At 43.3% G+C, this 17,911-nt stretch overlaps 2 protein-coding genes across 5 annotated transcripts; both read right to left on the bottom strand.

Moving 5' to 3' along the window:
- Window positions 1-684: 684 nt before the first annotated feature.
- LOC135255210 (cytochrome c oxidase subunit 5A, mitochondrial-like) lies at window positions 685-6,547 on the bottom strand. Of its 2 annotated transcripts, none has more exons than XM_064336066.1 (5): window positions 6,514-6,547; window positions 4,391-4,507; window positions 3,726-3,847; window positions 2,609-2,736; window positions 685-841 (listed from the first exon to the last, which is right to left on the bottom strand). In XM_064336066.1, exons 1-4 carry the CDS (start codon window positions 6,530-6,532, stop codon window positions 2,623-2,625), a joined length of 372 nt encoding a protein of 123 aa, XP_064192136.1. In that variant the 5' UTR covers window positions 6,533-6,547; the 3' UTR covers window positions 685-841; window positions 2,609-2,622. The 2 variants fall into 2 exon arrangements, with proteins under 2 accessions (XP_064192136.1, XP_064192135.1); XM_064336065.1 differs by lacking the exon at window positions 6,514-6,547 and adding an exon at window positions 6,378-6,507.
- A 4,517-nt stretch (window positions 6,548-11,064) lies between these two features.
- On the bottom strand, window positions 11,065-14,309 carry rpp25b (ribonuclease P and MRP subunit p25, b). Of its 3 annotated transcripts, none has more exons than XM_064336061.1 (2): window positions 13,927-14,309; window positions 11,065-13,636 (listed from the first exon to the last, which is right to left on the bottom strand). In XM_064336061.1, exon 2 carries the CDS (start codon window positions 13,300-13,302, stop codon window positions 12,484-12,486), a length of 819 nt encoding a protein of 272 aa, XP_064192131.1. In that variant the 5' UTR covers window positions 13,303-13,636; window positions 13,927-14,309; the 3' UTR covers window positions 11,065-12,483. The 3 variants fall into 3 exon arrangements, with proteins under 3 accessions (XP_064192131.1, XP_064192132.1, XP_064192133.1); XM_064336062.1 differs by having other exon boundaries at window positions 11,065-13,543; XM_064336063.1 differs by having other exon boundaries at window positions 11,065-13,537.
- Between the last annotated feature and the right edge of the window lie 3,602 nt (window positions 14,310-17,911).

Genomic DNA, 17,911 nt, shown 5'->3' with positions numbered 1-17,911 from the left:
AATTTATTAATACAGAAATTTCCTGGTTTAGCCAATGTAAATTCAAAAATGTACTTTGACCCAATGTAAACTCTGCAGGTTTTTCTTTTTTCAAGCTTTGATTAGCTAATCTAAAAGGCTTCACAAAGCCTAGCTTCCTGCTTTTACCACTTTTTCTTGTCAGTTTCTCATGAAAACAGTAATTTAAAAGGTTATATATTTATGGATATGGCTATAACACCACACGTAGCCATATACTGGCTCAATCTCAAAGGATGAAAGTTTTTGTTAGTTTTTGAAGAGATTTTAAAGCAGGATTTTATAAGATCCTGCTCATCTTGTCCACAGGCTTCCTTTATTTTCTTCTTTAAAATTTAAGCCTGGTGAAACCTTTTGATCTGAAAGTTGAAAAAAAAGAAAAGCTGCAGAGAGCCATCACTGTTAGGTCAAAAATATTCCTTGAGTTAAGAAAAATATGAGCCTCGCATCGTGCTTCCCGTGCTGGACATCGTGTCGAGCTTCTTTCAGATGCACTTTCTTGCAGCTTTTCCCTCAATGGGTCGAACAACAACTCCTTTTTTGTTCCCACCAATATGCATACAACAATGACAACAAACTCTTCATAAAAAGGGATCGAATGACGAATCACAATTTTAATAGCACATCTGAAATGACAGATCCAAGAAGACAGCCCACACTAAGAACTCATTAAAGACAGTTTTCCATTTAATAGATCCGTTGACATTTTATACACAATAGGACACAAAGTCCTAATAAAATATTACATAAACATTATTTTATGGGACAAATTAAGTGCAGTTGGCAGCCATGTCACAGTAACCTCAACACACCTCTGGAAGACCTGAGAGAAAATAGAAAAAGAATGAATCATGAGTTTCTTTTTTCATTTACTTTTTCCTTTCCTATTATTATTTTTTAAATCAAAACCGAAAACATGAATGATTTATAGTTCAAATAAAAATAGTTTGTATCACTGACTTGCAAGAAAATAGCTGTGAAAACAGGATTAGGTTTGATTGGTCTTCACTGCCCATGCAACACATCTGGACCAATTGCTGGTAAGCATATTTTGTGTGAAATCCAACATGAACAATGTATCTGAATCCATTTTATTAAGTGAGGGCAAGGTTTGTGTTGGACAGGATCAGAAAAGTATGCTTCAACAAACACAAATATCGAAAACTTTGTTTCCCAATAAAATGCCTACGAATAAGAAATGAGCATTTCTAACAGACCGAAAATGTCAATACCAAATACGTGTAAAATGATGAATTATTGCGCCAAAGGTGAGCCAACAGTTTTCTGGATCAATACCGATGTTTGCCCAACCATATCTGCAGATTTTGAAATTAGTATTTAAGTAAGCCTGTTTCTTACAGTATGCAAGTGCTTGAGAAAAGTACACTCCCTGATAGCAATGCTTCCCGTTATTCTCCAGTAAACAGAATCATAGCCAATGTATAACGTCCATAGACTGCACCAGAATGGCATAGTCTGCATTTCCAGCCACCTTACCATTATATATCCAGACATTAAAGTCAACCATCATGGTATATGCAGATACATAAATAGCAGGTACCACAACAAAATACCCATAAAAGATCTACATTTTAGACTGTAGTCATTTCATTGTGTGGCATTATAGGAAAATATTTTTCAGTGATTGTAAATTGTTCCCAAGAGATCTTTTACATTTGAAACTTGTCATGAAAGGCGTTTGTACTGGAAATGCTGCTTGTGAAACTCATTGCTGAAATGTTAGTAAGAGGACAACTGGCTATATGTGATACAGTTATGGAAGGCTATTATTTCTGCTATACCTTGGTGGAACTCAATGCAACGTGGAAAAACCTGCATAGTCTGATACAAGGGAAATGGCCGATCAACTCATTTCTAAACTTCAATTACCCAATTTATTTTGCCTGTAGTCACAATCTAAAATTTGAAAACACTGCAATGACTGCAACAAAGACATCATTGCAGTATGTTTATTCTGTGTACAGGAAACAGCTTTATGTTTCCTTACTTTTTTACCATCATGCCTGCAATGTGACATGACAGACTGATCTATGACATTTCATTGAGTTCTTTGCTCCATTTATGTCAGATAAAACTATCACATATAGTCCTTGACTGCATCCAACAAATTTAAATTCTGATGTCTAATTTTGCCAGTATAAACTCTTACAATGTATAAGACGAAACAGGTCGTGGTGAGACAATGCATTTTACAAGCACTGTATATGATGCCTGTACTTAAAAATGCCATCCAATTCAGAAAAAAACTGTAGATACAGACGCTAACAAAATGAATGCAGATATCGCTTTCCTTGAAAGCTTATAGAAATTAATCAAAGTGGACATACTGACATCTCATATCAGGAAAATAAAACTATGTTTTTGCAACATTTTAAAAAATCATATTGTCCAACTGAATACAATGTGCATCATAAAAATATTTTAATGTCAGACAAGATAAAAGTAAATTATATTTCCAGTCTGAAGATGCAGCTTTTAAAATCTGGTACTCTACGTTTGACATTGACTATCTATTCCGATACAAAGGATAGGTTTTTAAATGTTTGGAAGGGTGTGACAGTCAACGCACCCATAGTGGGGATATCAATGTCTGTCAATGCCGAGCTCCTCGGGTGTGGAAATGCCCAGTTCATCCAGCGTAGGACGCAGTTCCTGAATCACGTAGGGGTAGATGTCTTTGTGAGATCCAGTTTTGTTCTGGTGCAATACAAAAAAAAGCAATCAAAAAGTTAGACACGTAGAATGGTGTAAAAAAAGAGAAAATAACATATTAAGAAACACAAATAATGAACAGGGTGGAAAGATTAACCATATTCAATTGTTTGCAAATGAACTGCAATCCACTTCACAGTTGGTGAGCGGGTAATTCACGTTCCACAATATCCACTGTAATTCCAGGAAGTAAGACGGCGTACGAATGTGCAAAGGACAAGTATTACATGATGACATCTTTAGCACATGATACAAACCAGTAGTCGATGATACACTATTAACTGCATTATGCAAATGCACCATGGTTCAGTAGCACTAGCATAGTGGAAAACCAAACATCGACAACAAGTACTTTCTGGCTTGGACTCCAAGAAACAAATAGATGTGAAAATTACATAAGGTTTCATTTTTTAGCAATTTCATGGTATTCTAGGCCGCAAATATCTAACAGTGCAGTATGATGGATTAACATGACTTGTAATTAGCCAGTGATCAAATGTTCTCATTAACATGCTTTACAAGGTGTGAAGATTAAAGCCACCAAGTCCCTCCTTGAAAGGAATAAATCCTAAATCTGATGATACTGCTCTGAGACCATACAGACTGTTGTCATACCCATGGACAATCCAACGTCCTCAGAAATGCATTGTGCTGAAATTATTTTGGTCTGAAAAGGGGAGTTAAGGATGAGTCATGCTCCACTGCTGTATAATTTCCCAGCTCGGTTACTGTAAAAAAAGATTTAATACACTGTTCATTTCATGACCTGAGGTGTGACGTGTTTGAAGAAGACAAAAAAGAAATTCCCTATTAATATTCCCATGGATCTGTAGGGGATATCAAGGATATTAATCCGCTTATCAAAGTTATTCAGCGCATAAGCAGGGGATGTTTAATGGGACGGGAGATAATAAAAATATGCCGAGAAGATAAACCAATGCAGGTTTGTCACTGGAAGGAGCCCCGTCACCCACCTTGACAGCCTCGAGGATGCGGATAGCGCTGGCCAGGTCGTTTAACCTCCGGCAGGCCCTCAGGGCCGAGTCCAGGATCTTTGGCTCGGGTACCAGGTCATAACCGATCAGGGTGTTCATGCCTGGAAGACAACGTGCACTGGGGATAAGCGCTGAGATCCAAGCTGTGAAGCCCATTAAAGAGGGCAGCGCCACCGTGACCGAGAAGCAGAGTTAACTTCAGAGGTCGATTTCACTTCAATTCACTCAATTAAGAATTAAATAAAATTGAAATCCATTTCATTAATTGAAAAACACTCATGAAACACTGTGTGGAATGGAATTGCAATTGATTTCCTGAATTGACTGAATTTCCAGTTATAACACCCCCCCCCCCCCCAAAGCTCTACTTTATCTTATATAGCCTAACAGATATCAGAGTTTGGGTACTCCATGGTTAATACTGTGTTACAATAATTAAAACGAGAGGCGGGGGGGAATAAATTCAACATTTCATTCGGATATCACATCGATTTACTTCAGCCTTAAGTGAAAATCCTTCTAAATCAAGTCCTCTCGTGGCTACACATCCAGCTTTCCAGGGAATCTGTCTAAAATGGAATAAACAGCTTAGCATAGGAACCACAGAGATGCAAGACCGGGCAGTAACTCTAGTCGTCACCTACCTTTCCTCAACTCCCAGGAATCGATTTCTGGATTATTAAAATAGGTGACCCAGCGGGCATCAAATTCCTCATCCGTCTCCACCTTGGCATGAGAGTAACAGCGAGTGGCCAAAGGAGCTGCAGAAAGGAGGGGAATGCATTTAAAAGCGCACCAGACATTAGAGCATTTCTACCCTTTATCTGTTCAGCCTTTTTTTTAGATACATTACAAAAACAGATCTAAAAATGTATCGGGCTGCTTGGGTGACTTTATTCATAATAGTTTCGCTTCGAAACAGCAGGATGTGTTCACAGAAAACAGGTAGCGCAACAATCTTGGCTGTCATTACGGTTGCGAGTAGATAAACGGTATGCAATAGAGATGGAAACGTGCCAGCTTTCGAAGTGACCTTCATGAACAAAACAATGGTCCCAGCACATAAATTCAACCTGAACCACAGACCAAACTTGGAAAAATGAATGGTAATTTACCCAAGAAAAAGCCACGTCTGACATAATACAAGTAAATGAAAGCCGCTGAGCCCATAACCTTCAATTTTAAAACCCTTCACAGAAATACTAAGTTAGGTCTCCCGGAATAGAGCTTTATCACAGGATAATGGCTATTAAGAAAACTGCCCCAAGTCTATTACAATAAGCTAGACAACATTAGTTGCATTGCACTTATAATGAGTGGGAATCATTGACAAATTACCAAACACTAGAACCAGGGAATGTCAAGAAGTGAAAAAAACAAAACAAAACAAACAAACAAAAACAAAACAAAAAAACCCGCTAGAATGAGGGTTGAATTATCCGTTTTAATGCCATTCTTCAAGGCAGGGCAATTAATAAGAACTAAGCTATCTGGCTGACACAAGGTGGCTTGCTGCACACTCAGAGCTAACAATAACTTTGAGACGCAATGCCACAAAGTGCACAGCCTTTTTTGAACATGCAACGTTTTCATATTATGGAGTTACAATGGTCACCACCATTACTACAAAACTTCCAAAAAAAAGCATAGATGACCAAGATAGTATTCAAAGAACTCTTCTAAATGCATGGTAACTCTGGGTCGTAGTTTCACTTTTCTCAGAGAACACTAGCTTTCCAACGGCTTAACTTAGGCCAAAGCCTCACTCACAACTGGGTCATCACAAGGGCATTCATTCAGAAAGTCAAGTTAGCTAGCTACTAAGCTAAAGTTAGCTAGCTAGGTAAGCAATTGCTTTATCACCTCAAAACACAGCAGCCAACATCTGCGAACTTCTCAGTTCTCAAAAATGTCTGCTGACATATGAATATTACATGTACGTTATATAAGTTAGCTATTTTACGCAGATTGCGAGTCGGTTCTTCGATGTTAGCCAATTTAGCTAGCTAGCTAACGACCGATAACATACCCCAACAAGCCTCGACCTGGGGCAGTTAACCATAGAAAGCAAGGCAAAACCTAAAAATACATTAAAATAAGACGTAACGTACAACAGCTGGTAAGTGTGCGGTTCTTTCATTTGACAATGGCAGACACACTCCACACAGTATTTTTTATAATCATGTGTTCCTCAACAACCGGCTGTTCGTGAGCCCGATGCTGATGGTAATCATTCAGAAACGGTTTTACTTTCGGTAAGAAAACTACGTTAGCATGCGCTAGCTATGTTCCGACCAGTAGCATAGCGCTGCTTAGTAAGCTTCCTGACGTTAGATGTATGGTTTCGTTGCAGTCACTTTTCCGTGCATGTGTCATTTTTCGATATCTTACAATCAAACATTATCTGCACGCTGTTTATTGAATTTTCAGCAAAAGCACCCTTTAATAAAAACACTCCAAACCTTACTTGACCTCCCAAAATCATTCCACTAATTTAGAAACAATGTTAACGGCCGCTAGCCAATGTCACCGGAACACTGTCAGAAGGCTAGCTAACGGAGTAGCAACGTAATGGCCTTCAATCGTCTGAAGGAAAGCAGCATGCACATACTAATTTCAGTGTCAGTTTACCAGTGTAGGCAGGCCTCGATCGTGCCAGCGTCCGGATGCCGGAGACAGAAAGTCGCGCAACTGCTCTGAACATTTTTACCAAGGCGACTTGCTAGGTAGCTACAAAAAATCAGTACAGAAGGACATCGGAACTTACAACTATTGCATCTGCGCATTGGAAGAATATGTGACGCAAACGGCGGGGACAGCAACGGTTGCGGAGGGCGGAGATTGGGTTGAGTGACAAATCACAGGCTATTATCTTTATTCTTACATGGCGTGTCTATTCTGGCTAAATAGGTCCGCTTGGTATTTAGCTCAAAATGAATAAAATTAGTGCAACATTTGAGCAATCACATCGGTAAATGTAAAATATGGACTGTCGCCCATCTTGGTTATTATAGTGAGAAGGCGTTCTCAAACTCCTCTGTTGGACCCTGTGTTATGCTGGTTATGTTGTTCGAGTTATACATGACATTACAATCATTTGGCAGAAGCTCAGGTGCCAAATGCCCAGAGAGGTTGCAGAACAGAGAGGTCTGGTAGATGTGTAGGGTCTGATGATCTTTTGAACATATTACAGAGAAGGGGCGTAACATGGCTGGGGAAGATAAGCAGATCAGATAAGCAGCATTCTGGATGAGTTGCAGAGGTCAGATGGCAGAGACTAGGAGGCCAGCAGGGAGGGACTTGCTAATTTAATGCACGCACACATACACACACACACACACTGCAAAATAAATGCAAACTAAGGAAATGGCATTGCAGAAATGAGCGCAGAAAATGGTATGCCCAGATTGTGTCACCTGACATTCAAACATCTTTCCTTGTAACTTCAGTCCTTTATCAAGACAAACCAAAATCTGATGCTACCACTTCTTAACTCAAGATATGTGGATGAATTTCCTCCACGTATTTAGGTTTTGCCTCAGGATCACCTAGGAAAATAATTAATAAAAGAAAATAATTCATAAGAAAACATGACAATATTTTCTTACTCCGCATTGTTTAAATAGTTTCTCAGACATTAATGCAAAACTAGAGCATGGAAATACAGAATTAAATGTGAGTTATCAAGAACTAAATTTTGACCATGAAAGGAGTCGGTATTTGTTCATTGGTCAGTTTCAGTGATATGCCCATACAATTTTCAAATGGTTAACAATTATAGGTGCTTCCTTAGGTTTACATTCAAATAATTCCAGATTTGATGATCATTTTAATTTATTTATTTGTAAAAGTAATTCTCTTCCGGTTTTCTACAGTAGTCCCTTCACATCATGCACACTTTCCGCCCTCTCCACCAGGTGGCAAGATTGGCTCAAATTCATTGTGACATAGTGACATGTCATGCTAAATGGTAGTTTTGGTGGAGATTGATCAATAATGTTAATTGGCTAGAGGCTGGTCAACAATGTAATTGTAGGACAGTCTGTTTTATTTAATGCTTTTACATTTATTTTTGTTTCAGAAAAACAGACTAAATATAGTGAAGATCCTAAATAGCAATATTATCTGTTTGTAGTAATCTCCAAGTCTAGCCTCTTTACATTTTGGGATTAAAACAAGTAATGATAACAGAATTTACTAAAAATTACTTAATTAACCCATGCCCTATCAGTGATTTTCTTACAAAAGTCTTTAATATAACGAGTGGGCCTTTGTGCTGATACAATAGCTTGTTTAATAAAGATGAACATTGTGTCTATAAAATCCTGTCTCAAAATCTGAGAATTAAAGTTCACCCAATCAGACTTTTACTCTGTAATTTACGTTCCATCGGCCAGTGGAGTTTAAATAAGAAATATTACCACATACTACCAGCTAATTCTACAAACACTTATTCAGTCCTTTTTAACTTGACTTCAGTGCTACAAATTCTCATTCATATGCATTAAAAATCCTTCCTGAGTGTTTTCTAGAACAATATCAGCCCCTTCAGAAACACTACGACTGACCCTGTATCTGGTTAATTCCATTTCCCCCCTTGATACAGGAACAATGAGCAATATCTTATGTCCTTTTTCAAAAATTACTTTTCACCACTGCTGAATGTTCCACTCAGTTGGGCATTCATTAGTTCACCTTCACAGTGTGCCCAACTTAATGTCCCTTTCTTTCAAGGCAATCACAGAATCAATCACTGTCTCTTTCACTCTGGAACATGACTGAGTGTACATGAGTAGGGTGAAAGAAGATTTTGCTCCGACTTAGAAGAATAGGCAGGGAGAGGAAGCGTTGCCTCATGCAGGGGAACAGAGGCAGAAAACATTGGCGGAATAAATATTCAATTTAAGGGATTTCCAGATAAGGCCGGTTGAAAAATGGAGGCAGTGCCCATTCTTTTAGATAAGAAAAGACGAAGCCATCTGGTGGGAGGGAGATAGCGAACTCCTGAACCATCTGAGAGACCTTGCTTTCATCTGCTGCCGGGGAGGGGAGGGGGGGGAATAATGTGCTCACTTTTATGATAAATTCAAAATGAATTTACTTTCGCTCGATGTATGCAGGCTCTGTGGCTGTGGCGGATATTAAAGAGGAAGAGGAAAACTGGAAATGACGGGGAAAAAAATCTAGTCTGAAAAAATAATTCTAAAGAGTGTCCTTTGAGATTTGCACCCATTTTCCTGCCATAGAAATGCGAGGGCAACGAACCATGAAATGAAAATTAAAATACTCATGGCGCTACAACTAATGCTAATGACGATGACGATGATGAGGATGATAACAATAATGGGCAATGTTTCAAACTGCTGTATATGCCCGATCCAGCCAATGCACATGTATAGCTCCAACGCCATGCAATGCTTCATAAACGGTATTGACTGCATCTTAGGTGTGGAACTTGCCTGGAACACAGATCAGGCTGTGCAGAGGTTCCCCTGCCCTTTAATCACAGTGTATTTTGGGAAGAATGCACTGTAACTCTGGATTATACACAATGTTTTATAATTATTTTACATATACATATTTTACACACGTATAGGAAAATGTAAATATTGTTACTCATAAAAAGTATGCTATGATTTTGTTTCAATGGTTATAAATATGACGATTAAAAGCAACAACAGCAAAAATAATAACAATAATAATAATAATAATAATAATAATAATAATAATAATAAGTATTATTATTATTAATATTATTAGATCAGATTATAATAATTTAAAAGGCACATTTGTCAAGGTGCAGTTAGTGCAGTTAACTTTACCACCAACGGCAATGGTACCTGTCCTGTGCCAGTGTCAAACACTATTTTCAGTAGATTTGTTATACAATATTAGGCCTACATGTTTGCTGCATTTCCTATAGATTTTGACAATGATGCCATTAAAGCAATCTCTCTTTCACTCTCTTTATCTCTCTCTCTCTCTCTCTCTATCTCTCTCTCTGTATGCTGGAGACACTGCGTTATTGGGATTTCTGTTTTACATTCTTCTTCCCGCATTTCCACATTATGTATTGAACTGAAGGGGAGAACATGCAAATGTGCTGATAAGAACCTATCCTGCATTGCACAAATAGCACCTCAAATCTTGTCCTTTCTACTGCAGCTGCAATTTCTTTCCAATCAAATAACGAGTTGGCCCAAGGCTAATGCTGTTGTCATTGAATTTTATCTGTCCTTTCACTCAGATAGGCTGTTGAGTAATCGTTAATTATCCTATTCACTCTGCATTTTGCACTCAGCCCAGAATACCTAATGCCTGGGAAAAGATGCAGGTCGATATAACTTTTAGCCAGAAATATCTATGTGACCGGCGTGTGCTGATGATTTCCACAGAGCGCTCACACAGTGCGAAAGCTGTTAGCCACATGATGAACTCAACGGTCCTTTCCCGAAGGACCAAAAGAAACAAACTTATTGCAGCCGCAGTGTTTCTCTCCCCGTTACAAATTTTCTTCCGTTCCAATTCATGAGATGTTTTTTACACTTTAGGCAGGAGTTCATTTCTGGGTTTGCAGTGGAATTGATCATTGATAATTCAGACAACTCCTTAAAATATTTTGAAGATAACAGCTAAAATGTATGCGTCATTATTCAATAAAACATACTTAAATATTGCAGCTTGGTTTTCAGAGTGAGAAAATTAGTGACATATATCAATTGCATGAATGTCTCAATGACACACTTGATGCTTACTGACATTATATATTAGCTATTGTAGGTAATTTGTGTAATGTAGACATTTCATTACCAATTAACTGCTGGGCACAAACTGCTAACTGCAAAAACATCTATCTTTCGAGTATAAAGTATACCCCACAGCCTTCCTCTTCTTGAAGGAACAAACCCCAAATACGGATGTAAGGCATGGATAAGGGAAACTGCTGTTACCACACAGCTTCTGATATGGGATGTACTGCCCATATATCTTTTTTGTCATTACAATTCTATAGTCCCCTGAGATCCAGCAATAAAAAGTTTTAGTATTAAAAAAAATTAAAATACAACTGCCTTGGATGAGAAAAACATGTTACAGTGAAAATACTTTCAAAAATATTATTTATTTTATTTTTGCCTACATGTCCCTTGTAGTGTAGGTTTCAGCATAGTTAGAATCTACGGATGGTTCTTGAGATTAAGATCAGCGACTCATGTTCCCTACAGGGGACAAAAACGAATTGCGCGGTCTGCGGAGGATATAACAGTGTAGATACTGAGTAAATATTCTGTTAATAAGAGGACATTATGCTTCCTACAGATTATTGGAATAGATCTTTAATACACATGAAACAAATATGACAATGACCTAACTCACCAGAGAACTCAAACCAATTCAAGCCAAGAACGGTAACAAATGCGTTTTTCATTAAGCTTGAAACATCACAAGACACTGCGGGTCATTTGCAGAACACGTTCATTCGCAGTGCAGCTTATCGCCACGGTCCAGATGTATTCCGGGGGCGTCGTGCATTAAGCACCCACCCATATTAACTTTAACCTTCATCTTGATCAATAGTGCATTGCGGTGTCGCCCTTGGCGTCTCCTCAGCCATACGGAAAAGGCTTGCTTCAGACTGAAGAACTGGCCAGCCTGGGTCAGAGCACAGTTATAGTTTCTGAGTCGCGGCATCAGCAACTACGGGCTTTCGCGAAGGTGTGCAAGGTAGCCGCGCGTGCATTTCACTGACAACGAGAGCGCTGTCAGGCGGCCCGTGAATTGTGGCCTTTTCTGCGTGGCTCCACGCCACACTGGGTACTTTGCAGAGATTAAAGGTTAGCTGAGTCTGCAGCGCTCCTTTCGGGCGAGAAGATAAAGGAAAACGGTCCTGGGCCTTCTTTGTATTCCTGAAGCATCTTGTTCCGTTACAATCTTAATGATAATCTATGTTTATAACAGCTGTTGGCACTTCTGTAAGCCAGTTCCCGATGCACCAGCTTATCCGAGCAGATACCGGCGCCTTCGTCTCTTTGCTCACATTTGCATCAAAAGACCGGGGCGTTACGTTTCCTTTGTCAGCTGGGATTCTGTGTAGTAAACCTATCTGTACTGAGCCCGTGGTATCAAAGGACAAAGGGAAAATGTCAATATATCCACACTCCGGTGAATTATTACAGGCACTACCACAGAAATAATTTATGTGCATTCATCGGCAAATTTGAAATTTATTTGAATGTATGGATGGCAGGTGGATATTCAAGACCACAACAAAAAATATTTATCTCTTGGTCATATTAAATAGATTTATACACATACAGCTGCATTTATTTAAGCTACTCAGAACCTACGTTTTGTCTTTGAAGAATGTGCTTTTATATAACTCAGCATAATAATAAAAGAGGAGCAGACCATGGAGAAAGTTAATGGATAAATGGATATGTTGTCAGGCCACCACAAAGTTGAGTGCTACACTTATGAAACTGTAGAAACTCTGCAACCCAGAGAATAAGGTGTCAAGTCTTAGGTAGAAAGTGTCATTCTGTCATTGCTTCAGATGAGAAATAAATGAGAAATCAGGCAAAAGTGTACGCACACACGCATGCACGCACACACACACACACACACACGCACACACTTCAGAATGCAGAAAATTTGTTTATGCCTCTCCATGTCTGACTGATATGATCGAGTAAGCACCACCAACTGGCCTTTGTCATTTTGTCCTCCCAAAAAAAGTCAGTCATTTTGGGAAGGGAGCAGAAAAACTCCCGTCGGTCAGGCAGGGTCTCTTGCACCCGGGCTGGCTGCCGTAGGGGGCGGGGCTGAGGGGTCTCTTGTCGGCTGTCGGGGGGGCACCCACGCCCTCCCCCTCATCCTGCGCCGGAGGCTCCCAGAGCGAGCCGAGGGCCTCCGGGGGCTGGTACCCGGGCTCCCCGGGGTCCAGCGGGTCCTTGGACAGGAGGATGCTGATGGACGGGACGGTCCTGTGGATGGTCATCTCGGAGGCCCCGCCCTCCCGGCTCTCCCACACCTCGCGCACGCTCCTGTAGCGCAGCTTGGTCAGCTGGTGCAGGCCGCCCACCTTGCGCTTCATGATTTCGGCGCAGGTGATGGTCTTGGTGACGGCGCGCCCCGATCCGGCGAAGACCACCTGCCTGAGTCCGCCCCCGCCCCCGCCCCCGCCGCCGGCCCCGCCCCCGTCTCCCCCGGCCCCGCCCTGCATGCGGGTCATGGCGAAGCCCATCAGGTTCCGGATCTTGCTCCCCTCCTTCACCCGCATCTCCAGGACCCCGGCCGCCAGCCCGGGGAAAGGGCACGGCCCCGCCTCCTCGGTGCGGCAAACCTTCCGGAAGCCGCCCTGTCCTGGTTTGAGTGGGGCGGGGGCGGGAATAGGGGTGGGGACGGGGGCGGGGACAGGGGTGGGTGGGAGTGATGGAAGAGGCAGAGGAGGTGGTGGGGGCGCCTGTGCGTTAGAGACACTGCATGAGGCTGCAGGCTGACCGCAGTACGGCTGTCCCTGGTAGGGTAAGAACATTTCAGGAGTCAAGCTGAGCTCCATCAGAGGTTCCCCTACTTTCCTCAAGTCCAGCACAGTGATCTCAAAGAGCGTCTATTCGCCGGCAGCTGGCACCCTGTAAACGGATCAGTTGAAAGATCAACTTAAGGTGCGGGACTCCAAAGGAACAGCCTGCAGTCTCCTCACACTCTGTCCTCTCCAAGTTGACCAATGAGAAGCGGTACGTAGGCACACTTTCTCTCAAAATTCTTCTCTCTGCTCTGCTGATGTATTCTGCCTGAACCTTGAGAGAAAAATCACTCTAGGCAAAAACTCGGAAAACATTGCTCAGCCACTGTAAATGGATGTCAGTGCAACCACACACTGCTCTTCAAAACTGTCCGTTTGTAAAAAAAGAAAAGACAAAAAAAGATCTAATTAAATAAATCTCAGGCTAAGAAAATTATTAATACTTAACAGACCTGAAAGTTGCAGTCGGTCGGCACTTTTTCAGCAACACAGAGTTTAACAGCTAATTTATTGTCCCTCAGACGAAAGCAAATGTTTAAAGGTTAAAGAGTCCAATAAAACGGTCAATAAAAGCTCTTTCCCCTTTGTTTTCTAAATAAAGAGGTCAGTCTATAGTCTTGACTATGGCTATGGCTTATCCTGCAGCTCCAAACTTACTTTTGACATTCGGAATAAAACCGGCTCCTTCGTCCCTCCTCCTCAGCTTGCCTCCGATTCATTTAGGGCTTGATTCCCGACGGGGCTCTTCACCTCCGGCTGCCCCTGACCCTTCGGGACGGTCCCGACCCCCCGGTTCACAGCCCCTGCCTCTCACGTCCTCGGGGAGCTTCAGACCGGAGTGGAGCCTGCCTCTTCCCCTCCTGGGAGCGAGCTCCGCGAGGGACGCGCCGACTGGAAGCTGGAGCGCCCGGCTCCCTCCGTCCTGTGCCCAGTGATGCTCGGGAGATCTGCTGTATTTCCCCATAAAGCGGCGTGAGGGACAGCTGCAGCTCCGCTAGCGCCTGTAAGAGGAGCGTTTGTGCGCCGCCAGCGAGATTGGGTAGGAGGAGGGGGCTGTGGGTGGCGGTGGTGGTGGTGGAGGTGGAGGTGGGGGGGGGGGGGTTTCCCTCTTAAAGGCGCAGGCCTTCTATTAGATGCGCGGCCCGGGCGCGAGCGGGAGCCGTCGCTTTAAGAGCGGGCGCACAAATCACGGGGCAACTTTGTCAATCTCTTTAGAGGACGTTTCAGTGCATGTGCTCAAAGTACATGACTGATTAAGCCCGGGTTCTCAAACAGAGAAGCAGTGAGGCTTACAAAGTGCATTTTCAGCGGCGAAACAATGAATTAAATTAGCGCCGTTATAATTGAAAACATCCTTCAAAGAACTGCTCAAAGTCAGGGGCATTAAATTGCTCTCTACTTAGCTGTTAACCTTTTGGATGTTTTAACCGTTGAAATTTACATAGAGTGCCGCTAAATGCCCCTCATCATCGAGATTATCACGCGGCCCGGTGAAAATGCACAGCCCCCTCAGCCGCCCCAACCTTTCTTTTGTCACGCTGAAATTTTTCTGCTGGAGCGCAGTGAAGCGTGGACTCCATCGCCAGCTGCGAGTGGGCAGCGTCTGAAGGTTAATGACTTCGCCTCCGCCAGACGAGGGCGCCGTCTCCCTCGCCCACCCACCCCCCCACCCCCCGCTCACCCAGCTGCGGGTTCTCGGGCCTGGCCCCCCGGACGACAGGTGAATTAGATTCAGTCGGTGACTGACAGCTGGGAAAATTGTCGAGGACAGCCCGCTGATCCCGAAACACGGGGCTGAGGAGGAATCTGGGGGTAACATCCCATAATGATAAACTCGCTTAGCGAGGGGAGATGGGTGAGCATCAGACCGGCCCATTTTCTACTCAACGTCCCGTCGCAGGTATTTCATGCTACTGCTATTTCATAAAAAAACGCGTGTCAGTATTACATTTCTTCAGAAAAATACATTTGGTAGATCAGTGGTTCCCAACCCTGTTCCTGAAGATCTACCATCCTGTAGGTTTCCATTTGATTTCTAATATGGCACACCTGATTATACTAATTAGCAGATAAACAAGATCTCTACCTGTTGACTGAGGTGTGCTTTGTTAGGGTTAGAGTAAAAAGCAAAGACGGTCTATCTCCAAGAACAGGGTTGGGAACCACTGTGGTGGATGAGAAGAGGGCACCGCAAAGAACTGGTGAAGCAACCCGTAACATCACAAATGCATTTCTTTGTTCTTCTTCAGCCTGGCAGAACATGTCACCCCACACAAAGGATCTTCATGACAACCAGACATTCCAGAAACCAGCGAATCTTCTCCTTTTGTTTGTGATTCATAGGCACTGATGCTCAGACTGACAGGATGCATTCGATCCCACCTTGGGGAGCCCTCAGTTAGCAGGTGACGTATCGACAGAGTAGAAGAGCGAGGGGAAAGCTGGGTTGGTTTTTTGGGCATGGAGAAGGCGCAAGAGAGCGACAGTTTGCGAGCCCGTGACTGGCGAGGGCGAGGCAGAGGCCGAAGTCACGGCGGCGAGCGCGAGGATGGATGTGCGAGCGCGAAGACACGGCCAGATGGGTTGATAAACACCGTGGAAGACAAACGGTCTCCCTGCGTCTCCCCCTCTCCCTCTCTCTCTCTCCCTCTGTGCGTCTCCTAAAGCTCCTCGTCTCGCTTTCCTGCTCCCTCCCTGTCACCGCTGTGTTTATTGCTTATTTCAACTTGGGGGGGGGGATCGGAAAGCCAAACTCTCTCTCTCTCTCTCTCTCTCTCTTTCCCCGTCTGCCACAGCGATTTCTACCCTCCGCGGGAGACACGGCAACAAATGTCTGTAATTTCTCCCCGCGCTAAAAAAGAGGAGGGAGAGGGAGGGGGGGAGGGGGATGAGAAACAAACCAAAGTGATCATTCTGCTATTTGGGAGAAATTACCCTCATCAGTCATAAGGAGAAGCACAGCTGCCTAAGGGGTGCTCCGCTGATGGTACGGCATGACAAAACGAGAGGAAAAGGGAAAGAGGGAAACAGAGAGGGACGAAGAGAAAGAGAGATAGTAGGGAGAGAAAATAGGCCAGTGCAAGATGTAAAAAAAATGAAAGTCATTAAATAGCAGCTATTTGGCACCCTCACTTACCCGACAATCAAATCTTGATAAGCCTAGAATTTAAAAGCGCATAGAGGACTGCTGTGCCACTTTAAACTGAACTATATGAACCCCATGCTTCTGACACACCTCTGTTCTACTGATGTTTAATTTATTCGTTTTTTCCTTTACGTGAGAAAGATTTGGGTTTGACCACACTTCCTAGGTGGTTCTTTTTTAAATGTAATTCTTCTCTAGTTATCCGAGCAAGGAGAAAACCCATTAAGTGACAAATTGTCCTTCCGCGCTTGCCGTAGTTTGTACCGCCAGGCCCGATGTGTGGTGATGATGAAGTAAATGAAGCTGCTAGCCGTTTCCACACTGCAGAGTGATTAAAATGGGGACAGGGAGGCTGTGGGGCTGCTGACAGAGGCAGGCTCAGCCCTGCCCCTCACTGTGCTAACCTGCCGCTAGCGCGGTTTCCACCGTTATAACTCCACGGCCATCAGCCCATGCTGGCCCCGAGGCTGTCATTTCATTGCACGCAGAGAGCTCCTGAGGCTCCACAGTTCTGCTCTACAAACTCGCAGCCTGCTTCTGCGGGAAAGCGCGTTTCGCACCGCACGTATGAAAGCGGGAAAGAGAGCGAGAGAGAAGAGACAAACGGGCAGAGAGAGAGAGGGAAAATGATATAAAGAAAGCTAGCAAAAAAGACAGAGAGAAAGAGAGAGCGACCAATAGAAAGACAGGAGAGATGACTCGGGGAGCCACTCGGATAATTATGCAAACACGACAGAAATTAATCTGAGAAAAGAAGTCACCCCGTGTCATGAGAAACGGCGGGGGCGGGGGCGTTACATTAAAAACAAAAATACTACGAAACGGCCGCGACCTCCTCTCTATTTCTGACAGCTCTTCGCCGAGCCGTAGGTGGCTGGGGCGGGACACGCGGGCCAGAAAAGGCTGTCGAAAATGCAGAGCGAGACAAATGTCAATACACTTTCCCCGTTTGCGTGCCGTCGCACCCACTCCCGGGGCGACCGGAGACGGAGGGGAGCGGAGGGGAGGGAGGGAAGGTGACGAGGAGCGTAATTAACATGCCATCGCAGGAGAGGACAGAGAACAACCCCCCGCGCCTCCCTCGCCTCCCTCGCCTGCCCTCCCTCCAGCACTGCAATGCAGATGTGACACACACAGGACTGCAGAAAACTTTCATTTACAGATATATATATATATATATATATATGGAGAGAGAGAGAGAGAGAGAGAGAGAGAGAGAGAGAGATAGGGGAAGAGACAGAGAGATGGAAAGCTAAAGGAACAGATGATAGAGTAGAGGGAGGCAGTGGGAGAGTGGAGAGAGGGGGAGCAAGACGGAAAGATAGACAGAGAGAAATGAAGAGAGAAAGTGAGAAGAGAGAGAGAGGGAAATGAGACTAGACAAAGAGAAAACAGAGGGAAGGAAGAATCATGAAAGAGAGAAAGTAGCTGGAGAGGAAAGAAAACAAAAGCCAGCATAAAGAAAGATGAGAAACCATTTTAGGCACAGCGAGACAA

Source organism: Anguilla rostrata, chromosome 5 (assembly GCF_018555375.3).
Source record: "Anguilla rostrata isolate EN2019 chromosome 5, ASM1855537v3, whole genome shotgun sequence".
Classification (NCBI taxonomy): Eukaryota; Metazoa; Chordata; class Actinopteri; order Anguilliformes; family Anguillidae; genus Anguilla; species Anguilla rostrata.
Note: the sequence above shows the minus strand (reverse complement) of the source record. Positions and strands in the feature narration are given on the sequence as shown.